This window comes from Balaenoptera musculus, chromosome 14 (genome assembly GCF_009873245.2).
Source record: "Balaenoptera musculus isolate JJ_BM4_2016_0621 chromosome 14, mBalMus1.pri.v3, whole genome shotgun sequence".
NCBI classification, from domain to species: domain Eukaryota; kingdom Metazoa; phylum Chordata; class Mammalia; order Artiodactyla; family Balaenopteridae; genus Balaenoptera; species Balaenoptera musculus.
The window spans coordinates 34,561,844-34,578,964 of NC_045798.1; the positions used below are offsets into that span (position 1 = coordinate 34,561,844).

Below are 17,121 nucleotides of genomic sequence, written 5' to 3' on the forward strand. Positions count from 1 at the left end.
GTTAGTTTCAGGTGTACAGCAAAGTGACTCAGTCATGCATATACATATATTCATTCTTTTTCAGATTCCTTCCTCATGTAGGTTATCACAGAATACTGAGTAGAGTTCCCTGTGCTATACAGTAGGTCCTTGTTAATTATCTATCTTATATTAGTATGTGTGTATATGTTAATCCAAAGCTCCTGATTTATCCCTCCCTGCCACATTTTCCCTTTGGTAACCATAAGCTCTTTTTTGATATCTGTAAGTCTGTTTCTCTTTTGTAAATAAGTTCATTTGTATCATCTTTTTAAAAATTAGATTCCACATATGAGTGATATTATATGATATTTGTCTTTGTCTGACTTACTTAGTATGAAAATGTCTAGGTCCATCCACGTTGCTGCAAATGGCATTATTTTGTTCTTTTTTATGGCTGAGTAATATTCCATTGATTATTTTAAAGTTACTTAAGAAACAACCAGTGCAAGATGGACACGCTGACTTCCTTTTCCCCTCCCTGGAAGCATGAAATAAATCTCCCACGTGAAGGGTATCCTCCCTATACCAGGAGGTAGAAGGCATCCTTCTCACCAGAGATAGGGAATTTAGGGCCAAGAAAGTTGTATAAAAACACCTTGTTACTTCTTCACTAACTTGGTACCCCAAGCTCAAACCCCTTTTACTTGTCAGTTCCTCACAGATTTATTTTTTCATTGTCTAAAAGGTGTAAAAGCTGCCAGCTTGGGTCACTTTTTTTAGTCGCATTTTATAGATTCTGTACATACAAAATTAAATTTGTTTTTCTCCTGCTAATCTGTCTTATGTCAACTTAGTTATTAGACCAGCCAAAGAACCTAGAAGGGAAGAAGAAAAGTTTTCCTCCCCTACAGTACTTACATGAATTACTGAAAATTAAGATACTTTCCCAGTATTTGTAAGTTTCTTTTGATCTAGTCAATAATCCTATCTTATTACATGTTAGTCCATGAGAATTTATGCCTTATGCCTTATGCCTGTATATTTGTTTATATTGATGATCAACTTCTTAAGTGATTTATTAAATCATCTTTTTCACAGTCCTTTGTAGAATTTTCCTGGGGACTGATGTGAAATTTGGCAATATTTAATATCACAACTTTTTTTTATCCCCTTTTGAAAGAATACTATGGTGACATTGGTAAATCTAAAGTCACCCAACACTTCTCTCTAAGATATCCAGGATTTTTTTTAAAACAAAAATTACTGACAATATTTCTTCAATTGTGTCTGAAAGTTCCCTCAGTGTATTTTACTTTAACACATTTTAAGTATCTAAGGATGACTTACTGTATCTCATCTTCATTAGACTTCAGCTCTCACTTAATAAAGTTTTAAGAACTTTTCTGTGTTGCAGACCTTTCTCTTTGATTAAAAAATATTAGTAACGACAGAAAGGACACTGAAAATAAGACAAGTAGTGTGGTAACATTATGCCATCTACCTAAATGATTGTGCTTAGGCCATCTTTGGTCTTATTCCAATTTTTCTGTTTCCCTTATACTAAAATCATAAAAGTGGAGTCTGGACCATGCTTTCATAGATCCTTGGTTCTGTGCTTCACTTCATAGCATTTAAAATTGTAATTTTCAAAATCTGAGCTCAACAGAAAGCCCGCTTTGAAACTCATTTTGTTTCTTTAGAAGCTTTGCTCTGTCAATTCACAATAATTTGTGACTGTACTAATGTTAGAATGTTTCATCCCCATTGAATATTAGTTCATTGAAGAGTTTCTCACTATTAGATCATATCCATTTTCTACAGGTATTTTGGAAGTGAGGGAGTCATGTTTGATTACAGTCATCTTTCCTACCTTTATAATTACTTCCTATGTCATTTTTACTTACAGTTCATTCCAAATTTTGCTTATTGTTTGATTTTTCCAAACTAACCCATATACATGGTAAAAATTAAATAGTATTAAAGAATTTATAACATTTCATCTCATTCCCCACCATTTCCAATCCTGCTACTGACAAGCAAGCATTTTGTAAATTTCTTCTAGTGTATCTTCTGGTGGTTCTACCTGTAGCTATTAATAATATAAAAACATTTCTCGGGGCTTCCCTGGTGGCGCAGTGGTTGGGCGTCTGCCTGCCAATGCAGGGGACAAGGGTTCGAGCCCTGGTCTGGGAGGATCCCACATGCCGTGGAGCGTCTAGGCCCGTGAGCCACGATTACTGAGCCTGCGCGTCTGGAGCCTGTGCTCCGCAACAAGAGAGGCCCCGATAGTGAGAGGCCCGCGCACCGCAATGAAGAGTGGCCCCCGCTTGCCACAACTAGAGAAAGCCCTCGCACAGAAACGAAGACCCAACACAGCCAAATATAATAAATAAATTTATAAAAAAAAAAAAAACATTTCTCGATTTATTAAACAAAATCTTGATTCTCCTACAAATGACTAAGAGTTAGTTAAAATTCAAATACCCTCATCCAGCTGTCTCATAATATTCTCAATTTTATTAGTTATATTATTACAGGCATACCTTGTTTTATTGGGCTTCACTTTCTTGCACTTCACATGTACTGTGTTTTTGACAAAATGATGGTTGTGGCAGCACTGCTTCGAGCAAGTCTATTTGTGCCATTTTTCAACCGTATTTGCTCACTGTGGGTCTATGTCATGTTTTAGTAATTCTCACAATATTTCAAACATTTTCATTGTTATGATATTTGCTTTATTGTGGTGGTTTGGAATCGAACCGCACTATTTCTAATGTATGCCTCTATTTTAGTTCAGTCATTGCTTGTTTTTGTAATCTTGATCCATTAATTTCCGACAGTCTCTCCTTCAGTTGAAGGTACTAGCTCTCCTCGCCTTCCTTACATCCACCTTCTAAATTCTGTCAGGTATAGCTTTATCTTTACAAAGGAAATACCAATGGTATACATATATATAGTTATATATATATATAGTTATATATATATAGTTATATATATAGTTATATATATATAGTTATATATATGTAGTTATATATATAGTTATATATTGTGTAAGTTGATTCTTGAAACTCAATAAATAGCATGTAATGACACCTATGTAACTACTGCCCAAGGAAGAACACTCTGGTCTAGGATACCATTTTAATCTCTTCATGTCCACTGTCACATACCCAGGACCACTTGAGAAGAATGCTGCTTAAATCCAAAACAAATGTACTTTTTATATACTTCTTAAGTTGCCTGAAATCATACCTTATTTTATTTTGTTTCATAAATTCACCATGGCTTTTTAGTATAGTTCTATTTTTTTTTTAGAATTTTTCATTTTCCCTACATTTTTGTGGCTGAGAGAGTAAATATATGCATTCTTCAATATAACACTAAGAATATCCAGTTACCTATTATTTCATCTGTTAATTGGAATGTATCCCATTCTTTTAAAAGATATCCTTCTTGGAGTTCATTGTCTTAGGGATCTAATTTGAACCAATTTCTTTCTAGGCTTTTTACAAGCAAGTCATTCCAATGTTTGTTTCACTGCATTCCTAACGCAATTACAGTGCTTCTCTTCCTTGATCTTTACCCTTGTTTTGTGGAGGACAACCTCAAGAAATTTCCTCAGAAAGGGGACATCAAAAGTGAACAGTAGGGAGATTCCTTAAAAAACTAGAAAAAGAGTTACCATATTATCCAGAGATCTCACTTCTGGGCATAAATCTGGAGAAAACTGTAATTTGAAAAGATACATGCACCCCAATGTTCATAGCTGCACTGTTTACAATAGCCAAGACATGAAAATAACCTAAATGTCCACTGACAGAGGAATGGATAAATAAGATGTGGTATATATACACAATGGAATATTACTCAGCCATAAAAAAGAATGAAATAATGCCACTTGCAGCAACGTGGATGACCCTAGAGATTATCCAACTAAGCGAAATAAGTCAGACAAAGACAAATATCATATGATACTGTTTATATGTGGAATTTTAAAAAATGATAGAAATGTACTCATTTACAAAACAGAAATAGACTCACAGACATAGAAAACAAACTTATGGTTACCAAAGGGGAGCAGGGGAGGGATAAATTAGGAGCTTGGGATTAACAGATACATACTACTATATATAAAATAGATAAACAATGAGGACCTACTATATAGCACAGGGAACTATACTCAATATCTTATAATAACCTATAATGGAAAAGAGTCTAAAAAAGAAGATATATACATATATATGTATAACTGAATCACTTTGCTGCACACCTGAAACTAACACAACATTGTAAATCAACTATATTTCAAAAAAAAAGTTAAGTGCCAATATAAAATAAAAATTAAAAAAAGACTTTAAAAAAGTGAACTGTCATTGTAGCTTATATTATCTTTATTTTATACCCACAATTGAGTAACAGATTGATCAGGTATAGGGCTATATGTTAATTGTTTATAAATCTACCATCAGTGGGATTTTGCTTGTTTTGTAAGTTTGATATCCTCTCTCTTTCTCTGCCTCCGTCTTTCTCAGACTTAAATTTGTTTATTTTTAGTGTTATGAGATTTCACAAGAATGTATATCTGTGTGGATTTTTTTAGCACCCATCTTTCTATGAATTGTACGGATCCTTTTTATTTTATTTGTTTTAACCGAACCAAATAGTTTATGGTGCTTCTTATCTTTCTCTTCACTGTTTTTGGTGTTGCCATTTTCATTTTCATAACTATAATTGACTTTGGTGTAAAATTCTTTGAGTTTTGACAGAAGTGTAAACAAGACAAGATACTAAATGGTTCCGTTATACCCAAATAATCCCTGTGCTGCCTCTTTGCAGCCAACTCCTCCCCCTCCCCTCAATTCCTGGTAACTTCTGATGTGTTCACATTTCCTATAGATTTGTCAGGTATATAGAATCATACAATATATAGAGTTTGAATCTAGCTTCTCTCACTTAGTTTAACGTCATTGGGATTCATTTGTGTTGCGTGTATCACGAGTTCGTTCTATTACTGAGCACTATTCCTCTGTATGGATGTACCACAGTTTGCTTATCCTTTCACCAGCTAAAGAACATTAGTTTATTTTTATTTTGGACAATTATGAATATAGCCAATAAGCATTCACATATTAGCTATTGTGTGAACATAGGTTTTCATTTTATTTGGATAAATACTTTGGATGAGGGTTGCTCTGTACATGGCAAGTGTATGTTTGAATATATAAGAAACCACTACACACTTTTCTGAAGTGCTGTAACATTTTGCATTTCTACCAGCCACACATGAAAGTTCCACTTGTTCCACATCCTCATTATCATTTGGTATTGTGCATTGTTCTTGGTCCTTGGCATTTTGGTGGTATCACATTGTGTTTTTAATTTTCATTTCCCTTATGAATAATGATATTGAAATTTTATTTATGGGCGAATTAACCATCTGTATATCTTCTTTAGTGAAGGGTCTGTTCAAATATTTTATACAGTTTGTAATCGGGTTGTTTCTTTTCTTATTGAGTTTTAAGTGTTTGCCAGGCATTTTAGATACAGTTCCTTGGTCAGATATGTGATGTGCAAAAAATTTTTTCTAGGCTCTGTCTTTTGTTTTCATTCACATGGTAGTGTTGTTTACAGAGCAAAAGTTTTAAACTTTGATGAAGTAAAGTGTGTGTGTGTGTGTGTGTGTGTGTGTGTGTGTTTATATATATATGTATATATATATATATATGGATTGTGCTTTTGGTGTCATAACTAAGAATTCTTCACGTAACTCCAGGTCCCAAAGACTTTCTCCTCTGTTTTCGTCTAGAATTTTTATAGTTTTAGGTTTTATAGTTAGTTCTGTGATTCATTTTGTGTTCATTGTTACATGTGGTGTGAAGCATATAACAAACTTTTGAGGGTTTGGTTTTATGTTTGTTTTTTTGCCTGTGAACATCTACATTAAGTCCTTTAACAGGACTCATTTGGGAGTCAGTGCTCTACTGTCTTCTTCAAGGGCTGCCATTTTAGAAGGGCAGTGCCATTCTTAGTCTAAGACGTGTTTCTTTTTTTCTCCAGAGAATACTGAGATTCTTCTTTTTCCAACAGTGTTTTAAGATTTTATGATGATATACCCTAGTTTGAGACTTTCTATTCAAGGTACTTGTTGGGGACATCAATATAAATGATATCTCAACCAAGAAATGTTGGCAGACGAAATGGATTCCAGGAAGCTCTGGGCTAGCATATGCAAAAGTATTTGGAGCAAAGAAGGGAAGAGGCAACAAACAAGGGAGATGAAAATAAGATGGATGGTTAACCTGGCACTTGGAGCAGCTGTGCCAGACAATAAACTGCCCAGAAGAAAACACCTAGGCTCTTCTCAAAAGAACTGGACCACATTCTATAGGAGAATTCAAGCAGCTTATCTGCATGTTAGTGACGTAGGAACCATTACTCTTTATTCCAGAATTTTGCAGAGTGGGGGAAAGTGTTGTGCAGAACCCAATCAAATGGTCATTTCCTGACTGTCGTAAGCTCTAGTCATCTGGGGATCTGGTTAATGTAGGGTGGTGAGAGAACAACAGGTAAATGTAGTAGAATAACTGGGCAGCAGTAATGACCAACTGTGCTTAGTGGTCTTCAGCATCTTCAGAGATGGGGCAGCATGGCTGTGTGTCCATCTCTAGACTCATACATCTGCCTAGTGTGGGTACAGAGTAGGTGGAAGGTGGGAGTTTTGCCCAGAGCCATTATGTATACTAACTTATGAAATCTCACAATCATCCATTGCCATCATCTACTTAGTTCTCATCACAAAGCTTTCACTCCAGTTATTACCCAATCCCCATTTCAGGATTTCCTCAAAGCCAGTGCTTTTCAAACACAAGGATCTAGAACTCTCCACGAATGAATAACCCTCTTATCTGTCCATGCCTTTTGTGCCCTCGTCCCTCACTTGATTATCTTCTTATGTCATGGATCCCCTTCTGAAGAGAAAGGAAAAGAATATGGTAAATAACCACTGCCTCCGAGGTGAGGATACCTACTAGACATGTCTAGTTGGACCGGCCAATGGAAAACTCTTTAAGACCATGTCTCCAGCAACGTTTGAAACACACCAGCAATCATGCAGAAGAGCAAGGTCCTGGAAGAAGCCAGCTCCATCCCCAACCTGCCAAAGGCACCAAGGTTGACAGACTGATTATCTGAGGAGGGGCCACTCAAAGACAAGTGGCCTCCAATAGTTCACTGATGCCTGAGTGCCATTTGAGGAATACTAAAAGCAGAAATAGATGAGAGGCTAGATGGTGTCCCAGGATACGTGGCCTCCTTTGCACTCTGGTAGACAACTTGACCTCTAATATGTAGATGACTAAACCCTTGACCCTTGATTCTCTTTCTCAACTTCTATAAAGAGGCTGTGGGCTGGAGCTGGACTGCAAAATATTTGCTGTTGGTCTCTGGGGAGATGAGTACTGAAAATGAGTAAACATTTAAAAACTCTTCTAGAAATGTAACATTGCTGTGACCTTTGAGCACATTTTGTATTTTATAAATGTATTGGTTCTTGACAGATTAGGATTTTTAAAAATTAAATCTGGTCTTTCTGAAATTCTGCTCCATGGAACATAATACACGTAAAAAATTAGTGCATTTCTCAGGCTATTGTAAATGTGAAATAATGCTCTTTTATACTTTCTCCAAGAATATTTTTTAATTTTAATATTCCCACCCTCACCCCCTCCCAAACAAAGGCAAAAAAAGGAAAAATATTCTGCCAAAATGACAAGCTCTTTAAAATGACCAAATCTGTTCCATTTTTTCCTTAAGCTAAAGTATGACCGCCAGTCAGAAATGGGCTTCCCTCTGGTCGGTGTCATGTTTCAGTCCTACCAGGATCATGTCAGGAGTGAGAAGGTCTTCAAAACTCCCCTGTTTCTTCGTTTTATTCTTCCAATTCTCCATTTTCTATTTCCCTGCATTTTCCTGTTATTGATTTCAAGAGCAAGCAAGTTGAATATTTTGCAGGACTTTATTTAAATAGAAGCAACCCTGGGGACTTCCCTGGTGGTCCAGTGGTTAAGACTCTGCACTTCCGCTGCAGGGGGCACGGTTTCATCCCTGGTTGGGGAACTAAGATCCTGCATGCCACGAGGCATGGCAGATAGGTAGGTAGATAGATAGATAGATAGATAGATAGATAGATAGATAGATAGATAGATAGATAGATAGATAGAAACAACCCTAAAGAATGTTACTTTCTAAAAATTTGATTTCTCTCTTCTTTTGTTACTGCCTTCCACAATATCTGATTCTTTTTTAGTGTCCCTCGTTGTTGACCAAAACATCCCAGCGGCTCCCTGTTGCTAGCTCCATCAAAGCTCACTGCATCTTGCTCACAGAAGCTGAGTTGGTGGCCTTCCTTGCACTGTGCTGAGTGCGTGTGCGCACTTTCGCACCTCCACAACTTGACCCTCTTGTTGCCCAGGGGTGTGAAACGTTGAGCACTGCCCTGCAAAGCAGACTCAAAGGTGTTATGTTGTGAAATAAAATTTGAAGAGCTGAGCTTTGAAACAGAACATACTCACATCTCTACCTGAAATCTCTTTCCGAATGCCTGCACAGTATCAGGAAGTCCAAGATGAGAGCTGTGCTGACGTCTACATTCTACCAGCTCTAATGAGGTGGTAATTTTTGTGACCACCTCATTATTCTTCACTTGACTGTTATCAACAGTCCAAAAAGAAAAAAGAAAAGAAAAAAAGAAAAGAAAAAGAATTGGCTGAAATATCAGGAGACTCTGTTTTAATTTCACACCGGTGAAGAACATAAATCTATGCTGCTCATTCCAGACTTGATAGGAACAGGTGTCTGAGTTTCAAAACTAAATAGTCAAGGGGACAGCAAAGCAGCACATAAGGGATGGGATACTCTTTCCAAGTGTAATGCACTTACTTCATTGGTCTTTTTAAGCAGAAACTTTTCCATGGGGAAAAATTCCTCTATTTATCACAGGACTAATTAAGTGAAAATTACCAAATTTCCAGTAAACTAGCAACATTTATCTAGCACCTACTTCATATAGTTTATCATCTTAGCACTCATAGGGAGGCTTCCCTACTAAATTTAATTACTCCTTTTTTTTTTTTTAACAATGATAATATATACTTTTATTTACTTCGTTGAGTAAGAGGGTCGTAAAAAAAATTATTGCTAAAGTAGATACCAGGCAAACAGAACGGTGCTTTAGAAGCCCAGTTACCTTGGAGTTTATTTAAACTAAGAGAAAAAACGGTCATAATGTTTTCATGCAATACATACTTCGTTCTTTAAATAACAATTGTGACAAATAACAGAAAGAATTAAGGAATGCTGTTTTTGTAATCCATACAAAACACCAACATTTTGGGTTATACATAATTTAAAGAAATGTCCCAAACACTTTTCAAAATTCTGTAGTAGCCAATACATAGAGGCATGCCTTAGGTGGCCATAGGAATGCAGTTTAGAAAATAAAGAAAAAAATCACACTGGAACTACTCAATATCTTCAAAATCACTGAGCAAAAAAGCAACAATGAACTTCCATACTGATTTTATATAACTTCTATACAGTACCTTGACTTAAATCCAAGAGCAAAAGTTAAGACTCTCCTCCTCTATTTTTGGTAAACAACTGCATGGTAAACTTAGATGACTTTTCCCCCGGATTTTACCTGGGAGTGGCCTTTAAAATTTTCTTATTTAAAAGAGGGCAGTTTGGCACTTTTATACTGATGTCACCAATGTTAATATTTCTTGGGATCTCAGGAAGATTCATATTCTTTACAGCTGATACAGCACGGGCTGGAGCTCCCACTAAGCCAGCCTCAGATTTCTCCAGTTTATTTTGTACATCAATTTGTGTAACAATCTCATTCATGTTGGTCTCCAATATCATTCCCCCCATCACCATTTCTGCAAGAATATTGTGAACCTTGTCTACATGGAAAATTAAATCCAGTTCACAGACGTTTTCAAAACACTTGTCTAATGTTTCCACAAATACTTGAATTACATCTAAAATGCCAAGTTCACTTTCTGAAGAATCCACCCAGAAGACAAAACATAATGTTGCATGATGTCTATAAATCAGTTTGTTGTCAGATCCTCCAATTAATAATCCTCCTTCTAGGAAATTACGTTTTCATCTCTCTTAGATACCAAATGGAATGTCTCCCTGATGATTTGCTGTTGTGTATCTTCACTGTAGGGCTGGTAGAACTTGGAGAGCCGTGGCTTCCCGTGGTTGTTAAAGCAGAGGATCGCCTTCATCATGGCTGAGCCGGGCCGACTGGGTGGGAGCTGGGGGCCAGGGGGTGGGGGCGGGCGCTCGAGCCTCGCCTCGGGATCTCGCTGGCGATCCTTCCCCACCCGCCCCCTCCCGCATACACAGCTAATTACTCCTTTTTGCCAAAGCAATGCTTTTATAGATTTAGCATATATATAAAATCATGTCTTATATAGTATTAACTGTTTCTATTTCTCGTTCTCTCACTAGACTGAAAATTCCTTGAGGGCAAAGATTAAGTCTTAAACTTCTCTGTAACCCCCTCGGCATCTATCACAGTGCTTTCTGCATACGAGATGCTCAAAGAATGCTTGATGAAATAAAATATTGGAGGAATAATAGACTGGTTCCCTGTGTGGGGTTCATCTGGGGGACATGACCAAAGTTGGAAGACAGGATTCATTATTAATTAACTCATGAGGTCATTCCAAAAAAATTTACTTTGTACCTGCTGTGTGCCAGCATTCTTTAAGATGCCAGGGATAGAGTTACAAAAGAGATGTAGATCGTGTAGTCAATGCCCTCATGAAGTTTACACTTGAGTTTGGGCCCAAGAGTGGATTGCCTTACTTCTGGCCCTGCATCTGATGTAATTGTGCCATGAGTAGTTATGTTCTCCCCTTCCCACCCTAAATTCCTGACAATTATACACCTGCCCCCAGGGTTCCCATGATTCTTGTTTGCTTGCTGACAGATGTGAAAGTAAAAGTATCTGATTGCCATTCATATTCTCTGTACCCCTATTAAAACAAAGAGCCAGAGATTCTCATAACTAGCTCACGCTTCCTGGCGTCAGGTATTCTCCAAGATTTGCTGATTTTGCCTCCCCTAATTGCATAGGGACCAGAGTTAGAGGTCATGGAGGAAGTCCTGACACCATTCAGTCAAGGCTGTGCAGTCTAGGAGAAAAGACTGAAAGGGCTTTAGAGCCTAGGAAGCTGGGTCCGATCTGGACCAAAATGCATATTCGATACATGGCCTGATGCAAATATCTTAGCTTTTATGAGCTTCACTTTTCTCACTTGTGCCTAGAAAATAAAGATGCTCACAAAGCAAAAGGACTTATGAACATTGTAGGATAAAAAGAGTCTAATTCTGAGCATTAAAATTGGTACCATTTCAAATCAGGCCATAAAGGGGAAACACCCATCTGATTCCTCTGACGGGTGTAGCAGTTTTTAGAGAAGCCACTACACTATCTATGAATAAAAGACTAATTTGTTACCTTTTCTTCCATTGGTATAAAGGGCACTCCTCCATTGCCCTGTGGTTGTCACAACCACATTGTCACTTAACTGGATGGCAAGAATAATGAATTAGCAATCTGTCTTGGCTTGGGTTCCCCAGTAAGCAGAGACTGAAACAAGTACTTCAGTGCAGGTAATTTGTTTGGGGGTTAACACGATGTGCGGGAGTGAAGAACTACAGAGACTAAAAAAAAAAGAAGGGGGAAAAAAACTTACATAAGTGTCCATTCTGGATTCATTATTAAGGTGTACAAAAAGGTCTTCTGCCAGGACTAAGAATGTTATTTCCCAGAATAATCCATCTAAAGAACAGGAAGCAAGAGTTCCCAACCCTCACTGATCAAGGGTTGACTCAGGGCAACCCTGTATTTCCAAGATGCCTATGAAGTTAGGATGAACAAGTGCCCATGAGTATCTGGTAGCTTTGGAGAACCACTAGGGTAGAGGGCAAAGATGCCCAGTCCGTGCTAATACAAGATGCTGTCAATGAAAAGTGTATCACATCTTCTTCATGGAACTCTCCACCTGAGCTGTGGCTGGAATCAAAGTTATGGCCAAGAGGATATAAGTTGGCATACTAGATGCATCTCCTGTACAATCAGAAAAGGACAAGAGATTTCTGTGAAAAAACATGACTTTGGGACAACCTGACACATAAAAACACATATCTGCCAGCTATGAAGCTTTAAGGCCTTATATTAGACATAAAATCCCAAATAAGCTGGCTGTGCATATTAGTTCTTTGTGTTTGAATATTTCTCTTCTTTGAAATTTATATATGTATAAATAATTTTTATCTATGTCTAAATGACTATACTGATAAGTTTTGCCATACACTTACAGAAGAAATAATATCATTTCTACACAAAAAATCTCAGAAAATTGAAACTCAACTCACCTTATGAGGCTGGTATTACTCTGATATCATAACCAGAAAAGACATACAAAGAAAATTGCAGACTAATATACTTCATGAATATAAAATTTTGAAAATTAATGAAATTTTAGCAAATTGAATCCAGCAATATTACAATAGGATCATAAATCATGACCAAATCAAGTTTTTCACTGGAAAGCAGGCTTGGTTTAACATTGCAAAATCAGTGTAATTCACTATTAATTGAGTTAAGAAAGGTGGGAAATGTGATCATCTCAGTTGATTCAGAGAAAACATCTGATAAAATACAACATCCATTACTGATAAAAATTCTCACCAAGCTAGAAATTGCAGGAATATTACTTAACCTTATAAAAAGCATCTATGAAAATACTATACCAACATCACAATCAATGACGAAGGAATTAATATTTCTGTGCTAAGTTCAGGACTGCAAGAGGAATGTCCTCTCTCACCACATATATTTAATGTTGTACTGGAGTTTCTAGCCAAGGACACAAGACAAGAAAAAGAAATAAAAGGAATCAAAATTACAGGAGAAGTAAAACTGTATTTATTCACAGATGACATCGTTACCTATTTAGAAAATCCTTTGGAATATACAAAAAGTTATTAAAACTAATAAGTGAGTTTAGCAAGTTTGCAGGATAGAAGATTAATATACAGATATCAACTGTATTTCTATATACTTTCAACGAACAATCAGAAATTGATATCAAAAGAGTACCATTTTAATAGTATCAAAAATGAAATGCTTCAGATAAATTTAAAAATAGATATCAAAATTTGTGTGCTGAAAACTACAGAACATTGCTGAGAGAAACTAAAGACCTAAGTAAATGGAGAACTATGTGGTGTTCATGTTAGGATGTCATTTATACCCAAGTTGATCTTTAGATTCAAAGAGATCTTAATTGAAATCCCAACAGTCTCTTTTGTAGAAGCTGATACTCTGACTCTAAAATTCATATGGAAGAGCAAAATACCAAGAATAGCAAAATAGCTTTTTAAAAAATGAACAAAGTTGAAGGATTTATACAACCTAACTTCAAGATTTATAGTAAAGCCATGGTAATCAAGGCAGTGCGGTATTGGCATAAAGACAGACACACAGATCAATATAACAGAATACAAAATCCAGAAATAGACCCACGCATATATGGTCAATTCATTTTTGAAAAAGTTGCAAGGGTAACGTGGTGGAGAGAGGATCGATTATTTTTTCAACAAATGGCACTGAAGCTAGTGCATATGTGTATGCAAAAAATACACTTTGATCCTCATACTATATACAAAAACTAACTCAAAATGCATCATGGGTCTCAGTATAAAATCTAAAACTGTAAGAATTCTTGACTAAAACGAAGGGGGAAAACCTATGTGACCTTCGTTTAAGCAAAGATTTCTTTTTCATATAAATTTATTTATTTATTTATTGGCTGCGTTAGGTCTTCGTTGCTGCTCGCAGGCTTTCTCTAGTTGCAGTGAATGGGGGCCACTCTTCCTTGCAGTGCACGGGCTTCTCATTGCAGTGGCTTCTCTTGCTGTGGAGCACGGGCTCTAGGTGCTCCAGCTTCAGTAGGTGTGGCACATGGGCTCAGTAGTTGTGGCTTGCGGGCTCTAGAGCGCAGGCTCAGTAGTTGTGGCGCACGGGCTTAGTTGCTCCGCGGCATGTGGGATCTTCCTGGATTGGCAGGGAAGCCAGTGTGTCCCCTGCACTGGCAGGCGGATTCTTAACCACTGTGCCACCAGGGAAGCCCAAGCAAAGATTTCTTAGATCTAACATCAAGTGCATGATCCATAAGTGAAAAAAATAATAAACTGTATTTCACAGAAATTAATGACTTCTCCTCTTGCAAAGGCACTGTTTAGAATGAAAAGACAAGCCACAGTTTAGGAGAAAATATTTGCAAGTAACATATAAAGGACTAGTGCCCACAATATATAAAGAACTCTCAAAACTGAATAATAAAAAAACAACCAATTAAAAATAGGCAAAAATTTAAAGATATGTTACTAAAGAAGATATTTGAATGGCAAATAAGCACATTAAAAATATGTTCAACATCTATAGATAAATGCAAATTAAAGCCACATCACAAGGGAATAACTCTACACATGGATTAGAATGCCTAAAACTAAAAAGATTGACCATACCAAGTATTAGTGAGGATGTGGAGGAATTTGAATTCTCATACACTTACGGTAGAAATGTAAAATGGTCCAAAAATGTTGGAAACAGTATGATGGTTTCTTTTTTTTTTTTTTTTTAATAAATTTATTTATTTATTTATTTATTTATTTATTTATTTATGGCTGTGTTGGGTCTTTGTTTCTGTGCGAGGGCTTTCTCTAATTGCAGTGAGCGGGGGCCACTCTTCATCGCGGTGCACAGGCCTCTCACTATCGCGGCCTCTCTTGTTGCGGAGCACAGGCTCCAGATGCGCAGGCTCAGTAGTTGTGGCTCACGGGCCCAGTTGCTCTGCGGCATGTGGGATCCTCCCAGACCAGGGCTCGAACCCGTGTCCCCTGCATTAGCAGGCAGATTCTCAACCACTGCGCCACCAGGGAAGCCCTATGATGGTTTCTTGAAAATTAAAGACACACTTAACATATGATCAGTGATCACTCTCCCGTATATTTATCCAGAGAACATGTTCATACAAAGCATATGTCCAAACAAAGACTTGCACATAAGTGTTCATAAAAGATTATTTTGTAATAGCCAAAAAGTGGAGAAAACTATACATCAAGATGAGAATGGATAACCAAATTGTGGTATGTACACACAATGGAACACTACTCAGGAATAAAAAGGAGTAAGTTAGCGCTAACAGTAAAGACAACAGCACAGATGACTCTCAGATACACTATAGTGAGTGAAATAAGCCAGAGGAGGAAAAATACATACTATATGCTTCCATTTCTACAAAATTTTAGAAATCATCTATTATTAGAACAGAAAGAGTGGGTTTGATAACTGGTAGGAGGGAGATTTTGGAGAGGACTCATATGTTCATTATCTTGATTATGGTGATGGTTTCATGATGGTCTCACATACTGATACATTCCACATACACATGAGTGTACACAGACATACATATGTAAAAATTTACCAAATCGTGCAATTTAACGTGCAGTTTATTGTATATTAATTATATTTCAACAAAGCTGTTTAATATAACTGCATCATTTTCTTCCATCTTAAACACTGTATACAAATCACATTTCCTTTTCCTTTCTAACTCAGGATAATTGTTTGGTATATTAACTGCATTTTTGAACCAAAGTGTACAAATAATGTCAGTATCTGTTAGTTAATTAAGCCCGTTTACCCACACAAGTGGCCCTGGGCTTCTGTGTTTTGTGAAATTTTGTTTTAGCTTTTTAGAGTTTGTTATCGGTGGTTTCAAATATCAAAAATTTTGTCTTTTGATTTATTGCTTTAAACCTGTCATAGAATGTAACCCTTATCATCCAGTTAGAAGTCAACCAAAGATTATAGGAAGATGTGTTATAAAAATACCATCTCTGAAGTCAATAAACTCAGGTTCACATTCTGACTCTGCTGCTAACTGGCTGTGGATCCAAGGAAAGTTATTTTTAGTCAAGCCTCAGTCACCCCGTCATGAAATGGGACTGCTACTGGCTAATTCATTGGTTTAGTTTAGAGAATAAATAAAACATTGTATTTATATACAAGGTCTAGTACACAGTAGACACATCAAATTTTTGCATTCCTTTCTCTCTTTTTTAAAGTAATACCTGTTATTTACTTATTTTAAATGTTTGTTTATTTATTTGGCTGTGCCGGATCTTAGTTGTGGCACGCGGGATCTTCACTGCGACACGCGGGATCTTTAGTTGTGACATGTAGGATCTAGTTCCCTGACCAGGGATCAAACCTGGGCCTCCTGCATTGGGAGCACGGAGTCTTAGCCATTGGACCACCAGGGACGTCCCTTGCATTCCTTTCTTCATTGTATTAGATGAATTAACACTAACTCTCTAGCTGATAAAGCCCCAAAATCTCCGTGGCTAAGTGCCATAGAAATTTATTTCTTGCTCATGGAATGTCCAGTTGGTAGCAGGGAGTGCGGGGGGGTAGCTTTTGGGGTCTTGGCCATTCAATACAAAGCACACTGCAAGCATCAATATCCAGCCAGCCATGCAGAGAGAGTTAGTGCAGGATATTTTGAGAGGTTTCTATGGGCCAGGCTTGGAAGTAGCATATGTCATTTCTAGCAACATTCACTTCACCAGGACACAGTCTTGTGACCATAGCCTAGGAAGAAGTGGAAACCAAATTTTGGTGAATAGCTAGCATGTTTCTACCACATTCCCTGTGCCAATCAAGAATGGAAGTCTGAGAAACACTCAAATGAGCTTTAGGATATAGCGTTAGTAATATCCATTTGTTATACAGAGCCTATGTCAGGGCTGTATTTTAGAATTGAGGTTGCTGATACGTGAATTTCTATGTGAGGTGTTATCACTCTAAATACTAATGGTTATAAAATTATAATAATCATCATCCCTGTGGATGTCCTCAGCTACCAGTTCTTGAATGCCAGCTTTCCACCAAGCAGCAAACTCTGCATTTTACCAATATTATTTCATTAATTGCTGTTTTAGAGTGGAGAATTCTTAAAGACAGAAGGCATATCTTGTTTTTTTCCTGCAAGTATTCTGATGCTGAGTACA

The 17,121-nt window shown here is 37.0% G+C and overlaps 1 protein-coding gene across 1 annotated transcript; it reads right to left on the reverse strand.

The window, feature by feature from the left end:
- Positions 1 to 9,534: 9,534 nt before the first annotated feature.
- Positions 9,535 to 10,362, reverse strand: LOC118880057 (AP-3 complex subunit sigma-1-like). The gene is given in 2 exon segments (XM_036823423.1): positions 9,535 to 10,124; positions 10,127 to 10,362. Coding segments are annotated over 2 exon segments (603 nt in total). The 5' UTR covers positions 10,260 to 10,362; the 3' UTR covers positions 9,535 to 9,654.
- Positions 10,363 to 17,121: the final 6,759 nt, after the last annotated feature.